Genomic DNA, 20,407 nt, shown 5'->3' with positions numbered 1-20,407 from the left:
ATAGTACATGTAAATAACATAGAGTACATATTTAACACTATTTTGATCTAAAAAGCCATCCTACCACGACAAGGTGTACCTAATCGGGACTGTCCTATCCTGTCTCTAGTATTAAAACCCTACATTTTGTCATCCGACCCCAATATGAATAAGGGATAGAGACCAGACTGTTGACACCTGCGCATGGGAAGCTATATAGATGAAATGCCCAGCTCAAAAAGGGGCCTCTGTCCTGCTGTGCCCTTATCTATATTGAGGTCGGCTGATGCAAGGTAAGGTTTAACTAGAGACAGGATAGGACAGTCCCGATTGGGTACACCTTTTTTTGATAAAAAAGTGTTAACTAAGTACCCTATGTTATTTACATGTACTATTACTATTTACTTACTATAGGATATATGCTCATTTTGTTATTTTTTGTTTTTTTACTTTTTTATTTTCTTGAGCTTTGTGTTTGAAATGGCCAGAATATGAACGTGGGCGTACACATTGCACGTATAACAACGTATGCCCCGGCTCATTTCTTTAGTCTTGTTGAACTGGTAGAATCCTGCCTGTAAAGTTTATAGGACACTGAGTGCAGTAGGAAGCTAAGTCCCCTCCGTCTATGAGTAGGAAAATGTGCTTCCAGTGGATTTGTGATCTAATACTGGAGATAATAGGGGTGCTAACGTAAGAAGAGGCTGCTCACACTGCTAGCCTATATTTTTGAATACTGAGAGCGCTGAAGAATTTTATTTTATAGGCTTAAATTCTAGTGTACATACACCTTGAAGGCCGTTCAGGCATTTTTACCTCGTATGTTAGGCTGAGTTCACATGTCCAGTATTCATCCATTTGATACTGATCCAGCAGCAATCGTCATCCGTTATCTTAGCAGGACAAAACAATCCTTTTTTTCTGCCTTACTGGATCCATTTCAAATGGGTGAATATTGTACTGTTGAACTTAGCCCCTTGAATAAAGAGTTGAAACACTGCAGGATCCATTTTGACTTGTGCCCCTGTAATGTTTATTCAGAGATATCAATGGTAAAAAAGTAGTCACAATTGGCAGACTTTTTTGTAGCCTACACGTTCCATGGTGTGTGTGTGTGAATATATCTAGATCTCATGTACATGACATTATTATACATAGACAAATACATTTACCACTACATGTATGACTTTTTATGTACATACATAAACCATATTCATGGATAGAGAAGTTCGCCTAGTACCATATGGAAGATCTTCCCTTTTAACAAGCTGCGCTGACCCCCATCTGTCTCTAGATTGTCCAATAGCTTAGCTGCTCGCTTTGTCCCTTTGTCATCTCTCTAACTTTCCAGTCATACCAGTTAATCACCTAATGTGTGCTGGTTATCTATGGATTATATCAGACCTAAATGCAGCTCAGTTATTTTTAGTATTTTATTCCAGGATTCAACATACGGTTTAGTTTATTTTTTTTTTATTAAAATGTTAATTTCACTGGATTTCTTCAGGATGTCCACATCCTCCTAGATAGTCACTAATAAGTCCGGTCACTGAAGTGACGCGTTTTGGTTCATTAAACTCCCACCACATGAACCACGTTATTACAGGTGGTATATTAGAAGCTTCAGAGTGGAAAGTTAGATTTGCAGCCAGTGTTTGACACATCGTCGTTTGTCTTACTGATCATGACTAGATGACTGCAAGAGAATAAAAAGAATCTGTCAGGGTAAAGTACAACTTGCATTGTGCAAAGTCTTAAAAAGAACATAATCCCCTCTACTCCCTTTGCCCAGCACTGTATATATCAATTCTGAATTGGCTGCCAACTCTGCGTCACTTTTTAGTGTTTTTCTCCACTCTTTTTTTTCACTGCAGTTTAGTGATCCCTAGGCAGAATATCTTTGAAGCGAGTTCATCTTAATGGGCAACATTTCGAATTTACATGGTTTCTAGCCACTTGCCTCGGAGATCTACTTTGTCCATATTTATTTTACATTTTCTGGAGAAAAGCTACTTTTCTATGGCGTGGTATGGGACATGCAGGTGGGCACACTCTTTTTGCTCTATTCACTTCCTAGAAATAGACTCTATAGGGTGATTGATCAAGTGGAGATTATTCAATCATCTGTGACCATAAGGGTACCTGTTCTCAGCTGCCCTGTAAGACTAGATTTTACAGAATCCAGCAGAACTAGCACCTGTAAGGAGACCAGGCATGACATATGGTGGGAATTTACCATGAGAGGTTTGTTTTGAAGACCGTTTTGCTTCTGACTGCGTTGTTCACTTTTTTGCGACAAATTTATCAGTATCGCACAGTGATAAATTGCTCACATTTTTCGATGCAAGACTTGTGTAGAACTTCTCATTCACCTTACGTCACCCCTCTGCTACAGTGCTTTTGTGACTTTTTAGTGCAGCATTTAAACTCTTATAAAATGAAAAATATCGCAAATTGGCCAAAAATCCTGGGCGCAGTGCATATGATGAATTTCCTCCACTGTGTTCTGTGAAAGTGTCGTGGCAAAAAAAGCATAATTTTTTCAACTTTTTGCTTAAGGAGGTTTTCCAGAACTTTAGTTTTTAAGCCCATAGTAAAAAGAAAAAAAACAGGCAGGTAGTTGCTAACACAGACAACTACCTCCCTGTAGTACTTGGCGCTGGCACAGAGCGGTCACCAATTCAGCTGCTCCACATCAACAGAGCAGCTCTTCTTCTTCTGGGCTGCTTTGTCCTCGGGGCGTGACTGTCGACATCATGCTGATTGATACCTGGCTTCCCACTATAAGGACCCGTTCACACATCCGTGTTTGCAGTATGTGTGGCATCCGTTTTTTTCACAACGATCACATGTACTCATCTGTGGTGCTGCGCTCATGTCCGTGTGTTTTGCATGGACTGTGTGTCTGTGCAAACTACAGTGAGTTTTTTACCCACTGCACGGATGACCAGGGCCAATGCAAGTTTATAGGTCTATGTAAAATACATACAGCACACAGATGGCGTCCATGTGTCATCCGTGTACTGTCTGTGCGCTGTTTGTGTTTAACATTGCAAAGTATAGGAGAAGCTGTGGATTTGATATTTCTTAAAGGGAATCTGTCACCCCCTGGGCAATATCAGACCTCTACTATGGGCATACAGGGTATAGAAAAGTAAATCTATACTTGCCTATATGGCCCATAGCAGAGGTCTGATTGCAGAGAAAAGCACTTTGATCAATTCTTTTTTTTCCATAGGCTTGGCGTCCGGGGGACGCCAAGCAATCCCCGCCTATGTGCTTATTATTCCCCTAAATCCCCGCCTCTCTGCTTAATTATCATATCCCCCCCTCCTCTGCACTTCACAGGCCATGTGACAGGCCCTGTGACGTGCACTGTGCTCCCCGACATCCGGGCATGCGCAAAGCGCTGCTCACATAGAGCGTGCTTTGCTTCATCCCGGCCTGTCTACCTGTGCTCTGCACCGCAGGTTTCTATTGCACAGGCGCCGGAAAGTGACAGTGACCCCCTCCCCCCGGCGCCTGCGCAATAGAAACCTGCGGCGCAGTGCACGGAGAGACCGGGCCGGGATGAAGCAAAGCTCGTTCTATGTGAGCGGCGCTTTGCGCATACCAGGAAGTCAGGGAGCACAGTGCACGTCACAGGGCCTGTCACATGGCCTGTGACGTGCAGGGGGGGGGGTATGATAATTAAGCCAAGAGGAGGGGATTTAGGGGAATAATAAGCCGATAAGCGGGGATTGCTTGGCGTCCCCTGGACGCCAAGCCTGTGGAGAAAAGAATTGATTAAAGTGCTTTTCTCTGCAATCAGACCTCTACTATGGGCCATACAGGTATGTATAGATTTACTTTTCTATACCCTGTATGGCCATAGAGGTCTGATATTGCCCAGGGGGTGACAGATTCCCTTTAAAGTCAAACGGGGCAGGAGGGAAACAAAGCACGCTCCATGGGAGCGGCGCTTTGCGCATGCGCGGGAGGGGAGGCAGGGCAGGGCACATCACAGCGCCCTGTGACGTGCAGGGGAGGGGGGGGAATATGGTAATTTAGCACAGAGGCGGCGATCTAGGGGAATAGTAAGCAGTTAGGCGGGGATTTATTCTACAAGCCTCTGGAAAACAGAGTTTATAAAACCAGATTTCTCTGCAATCAGACCTCTGCTATGGGCCATAGATGTATGTATAGATTTACTTTTCTATACCCTGTATGGCCATAGTAGAGGTCTGATATCGCCCAGGGGGGTGACCCATTCCCTTTAAGCCATAAAACGGATGACACACTGATAGTACACTGATCCAAAACCCTGATGACACCGATTCTGTTTTTTCCGGTAGTGGTATTATACGGATGTGTGAAGGGGGCTTTAGGCGCGGGGAGCTGGCTGTCAATCAACATGACATTGGCAGCCACGCCTCATCAACAGAGCAGAGCGGATGAGAAGCTGATGCTTTGTCGACGTGAAGTCAGCAGAAATTGGCGAATTGCTGGCAGGAGCGGTCTGTGCCAGCATAGATCAGCACCGGGCACAACACATAGGTAGTTGGCAACTACCAGGCAGGTTCTTAAGCACATTGTTAAAAAAGAAATAGTCTCGGATAACCCCTTTATCTTCTTTAGTTATATTGGTCACTATTTTCTACAGTCAGAAGACCACGACTTCCTTTATGATTGTAATACAGCTGGAGAATGCTGGAGGAAATGTTTCTTTTTCCCTGCAGTAATCTCCACCATGAAAGTAGGACTCTGTCTCAAGCAACATATGCATTGTATTAGACTGCACTGTTAAGTGACTGTTTAGACAACAGTAAAGTCTCCATAGAGCACGTGAGAATGACCTCTGTGACAACTGGAAGGACATCTCTTCTGCCATTGGCTATAATCTGCTTCCCATGGTAAAATATTTGCTTTAGCTAACTGATATTTACATGACCCATCTTACCCGTGCAGGGGCAGACGCTTTTCAGCTGTTGATGTTAGAGTATCAGATCATGTGGTGGATGTATAGAAGCCTTGATTGTAGGAACACGGTGCTTGTGTATAGGGAATCCAACCATAGGATGGTGACTGCAGCTGCTGATTGTATCCCGTTACTATTGGAGCTTTTCCTAAATAATTTTCTACAGCAAAGCATTAGACTGGTGATTTATTTTGTTATGCATCAGTTTCTGATGTTTATAAACCTCGCTAATCCTTCGGTTTACTTGTTAGCAGTTTATTAGTTCTAAAGAGCAACATCTCCTATTTCCTCTGCTTTAGGTCTGTTAATAAGGAGTAGAACATTCCAAAAATGTACAGAATGTTATATTGTGGCAATGCTTAATTATTCCATTATCTATGGATTATGGAATAAAGTATCATAGGAGTCCTCTAACGGTGTGTAACAGAATGGGCGACTTTTTTTTTTTTTTTCATGAACATTAATGAAAAACCAGGTCAGTAACGCTTGTGTACGCTGTCAATCTTTAGAGCTTAATGGACATTATAGACAGGTCTCTATTGATCAAATTTTTACAGACTGTCCTTGAAAATAAACAGTGGTAAATACATAGAGGTGCTGCATGTTTAGGTCAGTGAATTTAGTGCCTGTTTTAATCAGGAGTTACAGACACTCCTAATTTGTGAGTTTGATATGACATTGATCATTCAATCACCTTCTTTTAGCTCAAAAATCTTAAAGGGAAGTTATCTTTAGAAAATGACATATTGATTAATTCACATTTTTACGTTTTCTTTTTTTTTTTCTGCTTACTTTTTAACAATTTGTTTTTTTCATTTCACGATCCTTATGAAAAATATAGCAATCTTGCAATTTTGACAGTGACACTGGGGTTTCTTAAAACTTGTAGTCATTGATCTTTCAGGAAGAGTTTTCAGTAAGCTCATTATTATCAAAGACATGTAACAACCTCTATGCACAACTGATAACACAGGGTCCACTAATCACACTAGGTGATGACAAACCTGACCCTGCTCCCCCCCCCCCCTTCACAATGACCTCTGCACAGACTCCTTAGATGCTTCAATACAAAAGACGGGGTCGGAATCTGAACATTGTGTCTATGTACATGTGTTATTTCTTGAAACAGGAAGCTGGAGTCTAAAAAAGCCCCAGTTGTCAGTATGAAAATTGCAACATGTATATATTTTATTTTTACACAGTTTGATATCTAAAAAGAAAAAAAAAACATTCACCCCCCCCCCCCCCAAAAAAAAAAACAAACCCAAACTTTAATACAAAAACCTGATTTTAAACAATGGGTAATTTTCTGATGATCACTTCCTTCAAAAAGTATGTTGAAGTTATTAAAAGGTCCTTCCTTCGCCACAAAACAGCATTACTATCGTCCATTGTTGGTGTCTGGTACTGCAGCTTAGTTTAGACTTATAAATGCTTAGATATTCTTATATACACTCTTATTTTGACACTACCAAGTAGGAACCCTAGCATTTTTATAAAATTCCATTTGCTTATTTTACGATCTCCCTTGCCATCCATTGACTTTATGATGCAGTTGCATACTTTTATCTTCCTTATTCAATATTGTCTAATTTTATAGGCTATTTTTTTATGCCTCATTAGTATGAAGCTTTTCATTTAAAGAGGTTGTCCACTATATCATTGATGGTGAACCTATCCTTGGGATGGGTCATTAATGTCTGGTTGAGGTCCAACACCCGGCACCCCTGCCGATCAGCTGTTTTCGATGGTGGTGGTGGCGTCGGCTGCTGGACGGAAATGCTCAGTTGCGTAGCTGGCCGTGTTCTGATAGTGGCCGTGGCTGGGTACTGCACATCCTCCTCCTATTCAAATAAATAGAAGACGGAGCAGCTCCCCAAGTGAGAATTTCTGGACGGTGGTGGCCGGCACTGAGAACAGCTGATGGGTGTCGGATCCCAACTGATCAGACATTGATGACCTATCCTTAGTATAAGTAATCAATGATTAAAGTAGTGGATAACCTAGTTAACTGATTTATATAACTAAAATCAGATTGAATTAGAACATTATGCATATTTTACCCCCCGCCTCCCACGCTCTATGTGCCAACATACTCTTAAAAATATCACTATGAACAGCATTCCATGTCCCCATATAATGTGAATGGTAATTGGTAAAGAAGATTTAAAGGGAAATGACTGTATTGTAATATATTACATTAGATGTTAAAGTACTTTCCACTTTAAAGTAATTTGGATTTGCTTCCAGAGCTGTTATTGGGATATATCTGGATGCACTGTTCTAACAGATCCATCTGAGACTGTCAGATTTAGTGTACATATCCCAGAAGAATACCGAGTGCTGGAAGTTCATCTCATGAGCCCGCCAGGCAGAATATTAATGTCAGGCTGCACACTGTGTTCTGCCACCTTGTTTTGCTTTGTCTGCCACCACCTCTTGTATAATGAATTATTTTGTGCTGATCAAGCCATGTGCACATCTTGCATGCTTGTTTACTAGATTTATCTGGTGGGAAATGAAAGTGTCTTCAACTGCTTTCCATAAACACAAAAAGACAATTTAAACATGTGGATGACCTGATTGAAAGAGTAGCTGTCCCATGTACATAGTGCCATCTTGTTGGAATTTTTTTTATTTTTTAATCTTGCTCCCTACATTGCATCCTTTGTTATTATGACCTAGTTTCTTGTTAGTTGGGGAGGACTACTTGCAGCTGTAGCGCAGCTTGTAACAATGGCAGTTGTGTGAAGTAGTCACCCGCTTTACTGACTTTCGCCTCTCTATGTGCAGGTTGCTTTGAATGCTGCATTAAGTGCTTGGGAGGAGTTCCATATGCTTCACTGGTGGCGACCATTCTATGCTTTTCTGGAGTGGCCCTCTTCTGTGGCTGTGGTCATGTGGCCCTCACTGGAACAGTGACCATCCTTGAACAGCACTTCTCCTCGAATGCCAGTGACCACGCTCTTCTTACTGAAGTGTGAGTATCTACATAAAAAGACCTAATGTAGAGGTCAAGTCCTTATACCACAAACACAAAATTTGTCAAATATTTGCTGTGCCAAATTATTAAACTTGTTGCAACTGTCACATTTATCTGCAGAAATCCATACACAATGAATAAATAGCCCCATACAGATGAATAGAATGGAATCTCAATCACAGAAATGTCTGCAACAAATTTACCACATTTGAGCTAATATTTATAGAGCAATTTTTGCCAACTTTATTATCAGCCTTTTGTACAAAAAGTGTCAGTGGTGGGAAAAGTCATAATTCAGTTCAAATACTTAAAGGGGTTATCCAAGACGTAATGTTATTTTTTATCTATGGGGCTAAGTACTTATCGGCAGATGGTTGCTAACTACCTGCTTGTTCTGCTGTGTGACGATGTCTCCTGGCTCAGAGCGGTCATGAACCTCTCTTGGCGGCGATTCTCCTGCTTCCTGTGACGTCATGTTCCTTATCTGCTCTACTCTCTTGATGGGGGCGTTGGTGCTGACATGTTGATTGACAGCCGGCTCTCCAAAGCGTCACTGCTCATGCAGACGGCCATAGTTCAATCCGAGAGAATCGATTATGCGCATGACACTGATCAGAGTTTGATCAGAGTTTGATCAGAGTGTCAGCATAGTGTGATCAGATTCTGTCGGATGAGAGAATCAGCACACTGTGAGGAGAAGATGGAGAATAAAATTTCTCCATCTTCTCCATTGTGTCAGCACACAGAAATCAGAATGCATGCTGATGTCATACGAGTGCAGTCCAATGATTTCCACATACTCATTGACTTGCATGGTTGAGTATGATCCAAATATCGGATCAAACTCTAACATGCAGTGAATTTGTTTTCCCCTCAAACAGACTCTGTAGGAGGTAAAAAACAGACATGTGCACTGCCCCATAGACTAACATTGGTCTGAGTGCGATCCGATGTTTTCTCGGATGACACTCTGACCTATAAAATGGCCGTCTGTACCTGCCCTTTAGGGTGAGCCAGCTGTCAATCAACACGACATCAGCAGTGATGCTCATTGACAGAGCGGAAGAGAAGGATCTGCTCTGTCGACATGACATTACAAGAAGCAAGAAAATCACTGTCAGGAGTGGTTTGTGCTCTGAGCCAGGAGAAAATCGTAGCACAGCAGAACAGGCAGGTTGTTAGCACCTGCCTACCGATAATTGCTTAGCCCCATAGAAAAAAAAATACAATTTTGGATTAACCCCTTTAAAGAGTAACTAAACTTTCTTCTTGATTTTTCTTATGCCGGTACTTTGAATTGCCTTCAGATCAGTGGGGTCCAGGTCCAAAGACCCCCCCCATGATTGCAGAATATATTTCCAAAAGGTGTGCAGCTCAGAAGACATGAGCTCCTATCTGACAGTGCAATAGAAACCCAGGATGTGCGCCATCGATGGGGGTGTCCGGACCCAGACCCCCAATGATCTGCGGGCAATTCAAGTTCCTGCTAATTTCGAAAAATCAAGAAAAAAGTTGTGTTACTCTTTAAGCATAATAAAATATGGTTTTTAGATGTCACTTTTAAGATCTGTTATATATATTATGTTCAATACATGTCCAACTTTTTTCATTTATTTTCTTTCTGACACATGAATTGCAAAATTCCATGACATAAAGGTGTCTTCAGTTTGTAAGATAAAGGAAATTATCGCCTATGTCAGAATTGAACCCCTTTTGCTTTTACAATAAATGTTACAGGCCCCTACCACAGATCTGTTTAAGCTTTACATCTGTACAACATTTACACCTGTAATATCTCAATCCTGGCGTTGTGAACATTACAGAAGGCATTGTTCATAGAAAGTGTCACAGTTGACAGGTTTATTGATCTCTCTTTGATCTACACCAGACCTTGCAGTGTGTAAGTTTATCAAATATGCTTACTATCTATGGACGCGCATAGTTGGTGTCGAAGACATTAGTCTAGTTTTTTGTTTCTACTGTCGCTGGACAACCTGAGCAATAGAATGTGTTTTGGCACTTCCTTCTACTTGGGCTCTGCAAAGTTCTTCTTATAAGGGGGCCAAATGCATGCCGTAAGTCAAAAATTGACCAAAATGTTGAAATTGGGTGAAATCTACAATAATTAATTTAGCCAATTAATGACAGATAATTGTATGGGACAAAAATTGGTGTTATTTAAGTTTAATGGTCTGATAGTGGCAAGTCTGTAAAAGATCAATGACAACAACATTCCTAGAACTTATCTATAAAGATTGTTCATGCTTCATGCGCTGTTATTGACTAGGGCCAGTTTCAATGTCTACAACGGCCAAGATGGACTAAAATGTGCATGGATGTGCTGACCATCTGATCATTCACAAGACAATGGTTTGTTGCCTAAAATTGACCCTCACAAGACATCATATGGGGAATTTCATCAATGCAGTCGAATTCCCTATCTCACCATAATGTGTTTATGTCCATGCATTCTAAGATTGCAGCATGCTTACCACCATATTATTCCACACCAAAATGATATGTGGCCCCAACCTTAATAAATTGATTGCAAAATGTAAATGTATTACCTATTGTAATGCGTGATGAAATGTGGATGTGTTACTGTTTTCCAGAATCCAGTTAATGCAGTATGTGATCTATGGAATTGCTTCCTTCTTTTTCCTGTATGGAATCATTCTGCTGGCAGAGGGTTTCTACACCACCAGCGCCGTTAAGGAAATGCACAGTGAATTTAAAACCACGGCTTGTGGACGATGCATCAGTGGAATGGTGAGACTATATATGTGTAAGAATATTGCTTCAAGGGAAAAGTGATTTTATTACACTGGAAAATGATGCAAATCGGACACAGCTCTTTATTTTTTTAATATATTCTTCATAGTTATTGATGATGGGCAGAATAGGGCCCCTGTGCAAAACATTATATGGGCACTTAACAGTCAAATAGATAATCATAATGAACAGCTCCACATGCTTTGGAGGTTGCTGTTGGTCTCTTTACCTCTTGGGCCCTGTGTGGCCGCACAAGTTCTACCTATGCTATGGCCTCCCCTGATGATGTCGGGAGGTCGTGGAGGTAAACGCCATTAACCCCTTCTCCACATACGGCGTACAGTTATGTCATATGTCGTGTCCCTGACTTTGATGCGGGCTCGCGTGCCTTGTCCACATCTTTCCCGGCAGCTGATGGCTGTTTTTATCCACCATCATGTGCTTCTAACAGACGTTGGTGGAGCGGAGCTCTGCCCATGGCTGTTAACTTGTTAAATGCCGCTGTCAATTTCTAATGGGGGCGCTTCATTCCATGCACCCATCTGCGCGCCTGTGATGTGATTACGGGGCGCGGATGTGTTGCTATGACAGCCGGGGGTCTGCTGAAGACATCCACACAGGGCGCAAAAAATAAGCTCTCTCAAAAATTGAAACATTACGGATCTTGGAAATGACGACACAATCAAAATTATTTTTTTTTTACTGATTTAAATTTTTTTTTATAAAGAAATCTATATATGTTTGGTATCTGCATAATCATCCTGACCTGGAGAATCATATTGCCAGGTCAGTTTTTGCATATAGTGATTTCGGTAAATAAAAAAAAAAATAATAATTGTGGAATTGCACATTTTTTGCAATTTAAACGCACTTTGAATTTTTTTTCCACTTTCCAGTGCATCACATGATAAAATCAATGGTGTTATTCAAAAGTACAATTTGTACCACAAAAAAAAGCCCTCAAATGGCTATGTAGATGAAAAAATAAAAACGTTGTGCCTCTTGGAAGAAGGAGGAAAAAATGAAAACGAAAAACAGAAAATTGCCCAGTCATTAAGGAGTTAAGGTGGTCCAAAAGAATTCTAACCCAAAGATCTAATGACTGCATGTGCCAGTTGAAGCACACATTGATGGTTGTGGGTTACGCTGAATATTCTTGGTTGATATATGTTAATATATTATCTTTTTATTTTATTCTCTGGGGAAGAATGAATAAAGAAACAGAGCACTTTTCATTGTTTTCATACCATTATAGGCATTGCTCATATGTGTGGATTTAACCTCCCTCACGATTTCCATAACTTTGACAGAGACCTTGATGAAACATCCATGGACCTCATTATTAGTTATCGGGGTCCGTCAATCACTATATTGGATATGTGTCACGACATCTTTCATAGCTAGCAGTGACACTAATATGAACAGTGCCAATGAGACACCCAAAAAGACACAAGTGACAGTAAATCAGCCCACAGACATGCCTGGAATATTTGGATGTTTAAATCCGGATATTGGTTTATCTTCTTCGCTTCTTTTCTCATCAGTTTGTGTTTCTTACCTACATCTTGGGAGTGGCCTGGCTTGGAGTGTTCGGCTTTTCTGCAGTTCCTGTCTTCATGTTTTACAACATCTGGTCATCTTGTGAAGTTCTCAAAGGGCTGCCTGTAAATTATACTACAACCGCGGAACAGATATGTGTGGACATCCGGCAGTATGGTATGTCCGTTTTCATTTTAAGTTCTTTAGGGTCTGGAGAAAAATAATTTTGGCAGTCCTGTAGTTAAAATGAACAAGCGGAGTCTGTTCTTCCTTACCTTTATTATTAAAGGCAATCTGTCACCATGTTTTTGTCCTTACATCATGCTGGTCGCAGATTAGGTGACTGAGACTCTGATTCCAGCAATATGTCACTTACTGGGCTATTTGCTGTAGGTTTGATAATCTCCTGCTGATAAAACAATGATTTTATCACTAGACTAGTAAACATGCTGCCACACATTTCTCCATACTCACGAACACTGTATAACCCGCCCAGTGCTGATTGGCAGCTTTCTGTGTACACTGTGCATAGGCAAAAAGCTGACAATCATTAGTGTTGGCTGGATTATACAGAGCTCAGCATTCAGAGTACTAGTAGATCTGTAGCAGATAAAACATGCAAATATCCTCTTCAGTGAGGAAGAGGACTAGAACTCAAGTGCCACCTATTTGGGGTAGCAATCCTGAAATTAAATACTGACTCTTCAACGAGCCTTGCCACATAACTAGAATAAAAAGCCACACCAGACACTCCATTTGCAGACAAGTGTTTCGAGCTGTTTGCCCCTCATCAGGGCAAAGCAGGAGGTCTGATTTGGCTAAGTGGCAGGACTTTGTCAGAGGGTCGAAGCGGGAACATTTTCATTGTGGAGAGTGCCAAGATTGCGTAAGGAGACTTATAGGCCATGCAATGCTCCTATGGAAAGTTAAATATGCAAATATCATCTTCAGAGAGGAAGCAGACCTAAACTCTAGTGCCGCCTATAAATAGCGATTTTATCAAAACTGCAGCAAGCAGCTCAGCAATTGATACATAGTTAGAATCCGAGTTTTTGCCCTTACATTAATTTGTAAAGTGCTGCGGAATATGTTGGCGCTATAAAAATAAACTATTATTATTATTATTATTATTATTATTACATCATGCTGGTAGCAAACACTTCATGACAAATAACCTTTATTAGTGTCATCTCAGTTGGGAAAGGGTGTGTTACTGCTTGTACCTTAGTGTATTTAGTGTACAGCAATGCTGTAAGCTTTTGAAACAAAAAAAAATCATGCCGCTGAATGTATTCTATGCATAGGAGGTCTTCAGATGACATTACTTGAATTGGGTAAATGTGGGAGAGGGGAACAAAGCAACAGTGCTCAATTATTAGTGATATCTTGAGAAAGTGACAATAAGGTAAGAAGAAAAAATAACATAACATGTTTTAGGAAAAACTGTTATAACTGATCTTTCAATTCACTAATGTTCATTCCATGTTTGCTTAGACACCAATGGTCAGTGGGTGAACAGTAGGGATGATACACTAGTTTCTGCAGTAGTTTCACATACTTGTATTTCTTTCTAGGTATCATTCCATGGAATGCCTTGCCTGGAAAAGCTTGTGGAACAGCATTGGGGAACATCTGCAGTACCACTGAGGTATTTATCCTAAAATCCAATACTGAAGATGCTAATGCCCATCTCCTGAGCCACCTACCTGTTTCTATGATTGGGGTTTACTAGTGACAAGGCAGGGAATTGTGTGCAATTTTGTACAATTTTTTTTTTCCAATTTTGCTATTAATGTATGACAGCAAAAAAAAACATACACACAGAATCTGTCATGTGGGGCTGGCTGGGGGGTTCTCCGGGAACTGGACAAAATAAAAATCCAAAGGAAAAGTCGTTATAAACAAATTCCTAAATACCATTACTAGCAAAATCATATTTGTTTTGTTTAAGGGTTAATCACCATAGAAATAAAATGACAACCATTTTGTTACACTGAGCGGAGCCTGTTAGTGAGACACGTGCTAGTGAGGATGGGCAGTAGGAAACTCCTCTGTTGTGACCTTATACAATATACTGTCAAGCTATCTCCAGGTCACCGCAGCCACTAGCATTTAGAAAGACAAGGTGGACAGCAGCGTGAGCAGCCTCCTCTTACCTAAGTCTCCCTGGTAGCCCCAGTATTAAATCAGAAAAACAATGGACAGCAGACTCTTCTTAGCTCAACACCCCTGGTTTCTTCACTAATAGAACAGATAGGCAGGGTGGAAATCATTGTGAAAAACTTTTTTTTTAAATTTCAGTACCGCTGGTATCTCCAGTATTAGATCAGAGAGAACGGGTAGAGAGCAGTGTGAGCAACCTCTTCTTAACTCAGCACACCTACTATCTCCAATATTAGATCATATAGATATGGTGGACAGCAGTGAATGCAGCCTTTTCTTACCGCAGCACTCCTGGTATCTCCAGAAGTAGATCAGTGAGACGGGGTGGACAGCAGTGTGAGCAGCTTCTTCTTATCTCAGTACACTGATATATCCAGTATTAGGTCAGATAGACAAGGTGGACAGCAATGTGAGAAGCCTCTTCTTACCTCTGGTATTTCCAGTATTAGATCAGTGAGACAGGATGGATAGCAGAGTGAGCAGCTTCTCCTTGCCTCCGTACCCTGATATATCCAGTATTAGGTCAGATAGACAAGGTGGACAGCAGTGTGAGCAGCCTCTTCTTACCTAAGCTTCCCTCATATCTCTAGTATTAAATTATTATAAACCCCTCCATCTTCATACAGATGAATGGAAGGGGTTTATAATGCCTCTTATTTTCATATGGTAATCTAAGGCCTGTACATTTTTCTCCAATTAAATCACTTATTAATATAAGAATATCTATCTACTATATGTTTTATATACTCATTCTGAACTGATTCTCTGTTTCTCTCTCTCATTTCCTTTCTAGTTCTACATGTCCTACCACCTTTTTATTGTGGCTTGTGCTGGAGCAGGTGCTACTGTTATTGCACTGGTGAGTATAAATGAATGTCTCAAGTTTTTGCATCTCTTTAAATTTAGTTATTTATGTTTTAGTCTTTTCTATCCATCAATTTCTGTTGCTGTTAGAAATGATTAAGGTGCTGTGTTCACAAGGGATGTGTTCAATGGAAACTAGGCACCACATAAAAATTACTGATTCCTATCCCAAAAAATGCACAGGCAGTCTGAGTAAACTTGCTCTTTAGTAGCTCAGCTACACTTTTTAAGCCATTTCTTAGTAGGAAGCACTGATTCCATATTCCTATGTGGATCCGTTTTCATGTATGGATGTATTCCATGTCCCTGAACAAGTGTAGGCATACACATTGTGTTCACCAGGGCTGTGGAGTCAGTAAGCCAAACCTCCGACTCAGACTCCTCAATTTCCATGACACCAACTCCCTCATACATGGCTCATGTTTAAGTGATAAATTTACTGTAGCACAGATTAATCTCGGCTAAAAGTCTAGACCCTTAGATCGGGAATAGGACAGACATTTATAGGACATTTCATAACCTTCCCAAATTCTTAAGAAAAAAATATTCCCCACAAACTGCATTGAACTACTGTACCCAATTTATTATATATTTCAGGAGTTGGAGTCGGTTAATTTTATACCGACTCCAACTCCACAGCCCTGGTGTTCACAGTCTAGAAGGGTCCCATGGTGTACCTAGGTTTACTCTTTTTTTAAAGGGGTTTTCCAATTCATTTTTTTTTTACAATTTCTAAAAACGTTCAAACCTTTTATCTTGATCTTTTAAAATGAATCTATTATATGAGAAATGAACGTATTTGAGGATCTTTAAAGATTCCTCCAGTGCAGACTACATAACCTATAAAGCTGTGCGCTGCCTTGTTGGCCAGCTCCTGATCTTATGAGAGCTTGAGCGTAGGCGGAATGAGGATGTGAAATCGAACATATCTGGAAAGCCGACCAGGGCGTGCTTCACTTGAAGTTTGGCACCGTGTGCTCTATGTCACTACTTACATCACCATTCAGCAGCAAAGGATCTTCGTTGCAATGTATGGAGTTTCTTTGGAAGCTTAAGGAAAAAGGCAAATTGCCCCGTTTTCAGAAAAGAAGTATATTAAACAGTTACTTGTTTTTAATGACCCAAAATTTATTCTGAATAAACTTTGGGTCTTGGAAAACCCCTTTAATCATTGAAAAACAACCTGGTTCATTGAAAGTATTGTCCATATAGAAATGTGGATAAGAATATATTCCATACATATTGTAGTCAACTCACAACATAGTATTAATGCATCAGATAAGCTAACATTCAACTGCATTACCATCATAAATCCAGTTATGCATTGATTCCAAAGGAATTAAATTATTAGACTATCACTAGTAATAAAATGTTACTATATTTGTGGACATGAATTCTAAAAAGGTACAAAACCCATTTCTGGCACTTATCCTTAAATCTCACCATTTTCTGCAAGTGTCCTTTCTTTTTTGTTATGGACGCAAGTATTCTAGTTTCTGTAAATCCTAGCGAAACATTTATAGCACCAATCTATGAATAATTATTGAATAAGAATGAACCCCCAAAATAATATATAGTGGGTCTTTTTATTTCTGGCTAACCCCAACAACTTTTATCATGGAGAATTCCCAATCTTCCTTGATCTTTTTAAAATTAAGACTACAGTGATTTCCAAGGCTGCGTGAGGCATTCCAGTGCCGTATCTTACACACCTTTTTATTTTGTTCTTTTCCACCAGCTGATCTACATGATGGCAACCACATATAACTATGCCGTTTTGAAGTTTAAGAGTCGGGAGGATTGCTGCACTAAATTCTAATGTGTTTTAGTCACAGCATTAGAAAGACTACATTGTTGTAGCTTAAACTACCACTGACACTCTCTGGACTAAACCCAGTCTAGCATTTACATTTTTTTGATTGTTTTTTTTTTCCATTTTGTATATAGCACGTGTCACGCAATAGCATCATAGAGTAATATTAAAACTATATTGTATGTAAAACACGACCATGAGATCTGGCTAAATTCTGTTACTTAAAGCAAAGCACATTCACTTGGCATCTGTTGAACGATGTCTGAAACGCGTGCCTTCCCTGATGTCCAACACCCAACATGCGGTACATTTCTAGACACGATGTTGGATGATCAGGGTATACGGAGCTTCATTACTGCCACAGCTACAGAATATGTAATTTTTGTACAAACTATTACTAACTAATAACAGTGCTAATTTGCCCTTAATTGCCCAGATTCAGTTGTTGTAGGCGCTTTTTTTTCTTTTCTTTGCAAAACGCACTTGTACAGTTGAAATAAATGTCGGTAACAGATTATTATTTATTAGCCAGATCTCAGACAAAAAGTCAGGCTGATAGGCCCTTGAGCACTACTAGATTGAAGACCAATGATCTGACATGCAATTAATGGAGGCATAGCTGGCCAAGCGAGGACGACACAAGGAAGTGATGTGTGGCAGGAAATAGTGCAGAGGAGGAAGTTCTGTGTGACATAATTATCACTGGATACATGACATGGAAGTGTGAAAGAAGAATAGAAGCACTAGCAATAAATTCATTTTATAACCTATTTTTGTAGTTGAATAAAGTGGCAATAAACACTAATTTGTGGCCTGCATGCTTCTGTGTATACATTTTTACCTCCACAGGTTCATTAATAGTTGAAGAATAATTCAGGCGACTTCCAACATTTCTATTACTTTATGTACTGAGGTTTCCCTCTTGCCTGTCTGATAAAATATCCCTTTTATATACCATTAAAATAAAATAATTTGTATCCTCGTCAATTGTTTTTGAGGGGTTTGTTGCTTTAACCAACTGGCAAAACACATTTCCTCTCAATTAATTTTACTCCTGGCTTCCTAACTTCCTTTCCTCATCCTTTTTGTTTTTTCCAGCCATAGTAAACCAAGTGCATGCCTAAATAGAGAGTTATTAATGTCCACTACAGGGTTACAAAAGCCTATTAACACTTATTTATGATTTATTATTAAACTACTACTACTACTACTATTAGTACTCTAATAACCTGCTTGCTTTGCCTCTTGACACGTTTACTAGCCATCGTGCTCACCCTTCTCTTGCAGATCCACTTCCTCATGATTCTGGCTTCTAATTGGGCCTACTTAAAGGATGCGAGCAAAATGCAGGCCTACCAAGACATTAAAGCTAAGGAAGAGCAAGAACTTCAAGACATCCAGTCGCGATCAAAAGAACAGCTCAATTCTTACACATAAATCCTTTAACAATGACACGGCATGAAATGCAGTAGCCTTTATGATTAATCAATTAATGCAGATGTGTACCATTGAAAGAAACCTGAACGAGCCACCGGCTGTTGTTATTATATGGATTTCAAAATGCAGCGAATAAGAATATTCTGACGTTCTCCCCCATATTCTGTGATCTCAGGTGGTTTAAAATGAAGCACTTTATAAGGTATCAGTGTTTATCTCCCCTCTATGGAATTTGGATTTCCCAAATGGAGGGAGCAGATGTAGAGAGGCAGCGGGTCATACTTGGAAATAAAATAGATTGATTTGAGAACACTTATGTTAAATTTCTATAAAGTGTTGCCATTTTGAACCGAATCAATGGCCCGAAAACATTTCTACATATAATATGGATTCTTTAAAAAATGCCCATGAAAGGAGCTTAAGTGTCATAAATATAATTCTAAGCATCAGGGACATTCATGATCAGTTCGGTTTCCCCTTCCCCCTCCTCCATTTTACAAATAAAGTGCACCAGTCGCCTACACACCATTGAGACAGCCAGATTGTGACCTAGACCTATACTATTGACAATGAGCCCACCAATTTAGTGGGAGTTTGTGGTCTTACTAGCATTAGGGCGAGACTACCTAAGGATTCAATCAAGTTGTAGGTCCTAGTTCTCTGCTATAAACGTTTTGCTCTCCCCTACCCCACCTCACCATCCAAAAAAAAGGATCCAACCTCATTTCTGCCCCCAAATAGACATTGAAAGTAAAGTCTGACCATGTAAACAAGAACTAATACCTTAGTGTAACGTTCCTAGTTTCGTGGTGAATTGGGATGGTATACTTGTTCAGCTAATGAAATGGCTGCATGCATTTTGTATTTAGGCGATCGGTCCAAGTTAACACATCTTAATTAATAGTGTTAGTCTTAGGTAACGATGATCAACAAAAATGACAGTGGTGCATTGAATATATATAGTATTACATTGTTGCTGTAGGTCATATCCTATTTCTGTAGTTGATTGTGATTTTTGTTTTGACAGTTGCACTTCCAAAATATTATAAAAAAAAAAAAAGAAAAAAAAAGAAAAGAAACAAAATAAAAAAATCCATACAAATGTGAAGTGTAGACGGTACAGATATAGATGATCATGTCCTGTCTACTTGACCTGAAGATATTTCTAATTGTTGACTTGTTAACAGACAGTGTTCAGGTATTTTGTTTGGTTACAATCCTGAAAGGACGTTTTGTTTTTGACAATTTTCGAAATTAAGGCGTATATTGTATTTAGGTAACGTTACTTTAATAGTCTAGCTTTTTGTTGAAGCCAATGCATGGAAAACTTGTAATTCTTTCTACTGCAATGCAGGTGATTGTTCTAGCCCAGTGTCCTAATGTATGGATAACAAAGGCAATGTCTTAATTTTTTTTTTTTATTCTGCGTAGTTGACTGAACTTTTCTTTTTGAGATCCCGTTTAGTGTAATTATTTTTATGTAAAAAAAAAAAGAAGCATTTACCTTTTGCTATGTATAAATTTTTGTAACCTAACAGTGAATCAATATTTTCTATCAGTGCCAAGGGCTTCCTGTAGTTATATCCGAGTGTTATAATAAATATTTGTAGATAAATCGCCTGGTTTTGTGAGTTCATGTTTATTTTTGTGCACATATCTGTACTAGACCTTTATAGATCTTACTTAGTTCTATCTATACAGGTTATTTCTGCCATTTTATTAAGTATTTTTATTACCGTATATGCATTTTATTAGTACACACATTAACATGTATTATGAATTTTTTTTGGACTGTACAATCATAAGACAAACGGTGCAAAACTGAGAAGATAATTAGAAGGTATCTAATGGTACATTTTATATAATTATTTGTCACATCTGATCATTGGGAGCAGAGTCA

At 39.6% G+C, this 20,407-nt stretch overlaps 1 protein-coding gene across 6 annotated transcripts in view; it reads left to right on the top strand.

Annotated features, from left to right (window-relative positions):
* GPM6B (glycoprotein M6B) overlaps positions 1-20,122 on the top strand; it is a 154,023-nt gene extending 133,901 nt beyond the window's left edge. For 4 of the 6 annotated variants that reach the window (XM_073664635.1, XM_073664632.1, XM_073664631.1 and 1 more), the window contains 6 exons: positions 7,730-7,916; positions 10,532-10,688; positions 12,236-12,407; positions 13,805-13,878; positions 15,187-15,252; positions 18,358-20,122. In XM_073664635.1, the coding sequence (XP_073520736.1) occupies positions 7,730-7,916; positions 10,532-10,688; positions 12,236-12,407; positions 13,805-13,878; positions 15,187-15,252; positions 18,358-18,507 (806 nt within the window). In that variant the 3' untranslated portion in view covers positions 18,508-20,122. Of the gene's footprint in view, positions 1-7,729; positions 7,917-10,531; positions 10,689-12,235; positions 12,408-13,804; positions 13,879-15,186; positions 15,253-16,995; positions 18,058-18,357 lie in introns of those variants that run through there. The other 2 variants (XM_073664633.1, XM_073664636.1) reach the window with 1 other exon arrangement.
* Positions 20,123-20,407: the final 285 nt, after the last annotated feature.

This window comes from Phyllobates terribilis, unplaced genomic scaffold (assembly GCF_046119375.1).
Source record: "Phyllobates terribilis strain yellow unplaced genomic scaffold, ASM4611937v1 Scaffold_2__4_contigs__length_985480577, whole genome shotgun sequence".
Lineage (NCBI taxonomy): Eukaryota > Metazoa > Chordata > Amphibia > Anura > Dendrobatidae > Phyllobates > Phyllobates terribilis.
Note: the sequence above shows the minus strand (reverse complement) of the source record. Positions and strands in the feature narration are given on the sequence as shown.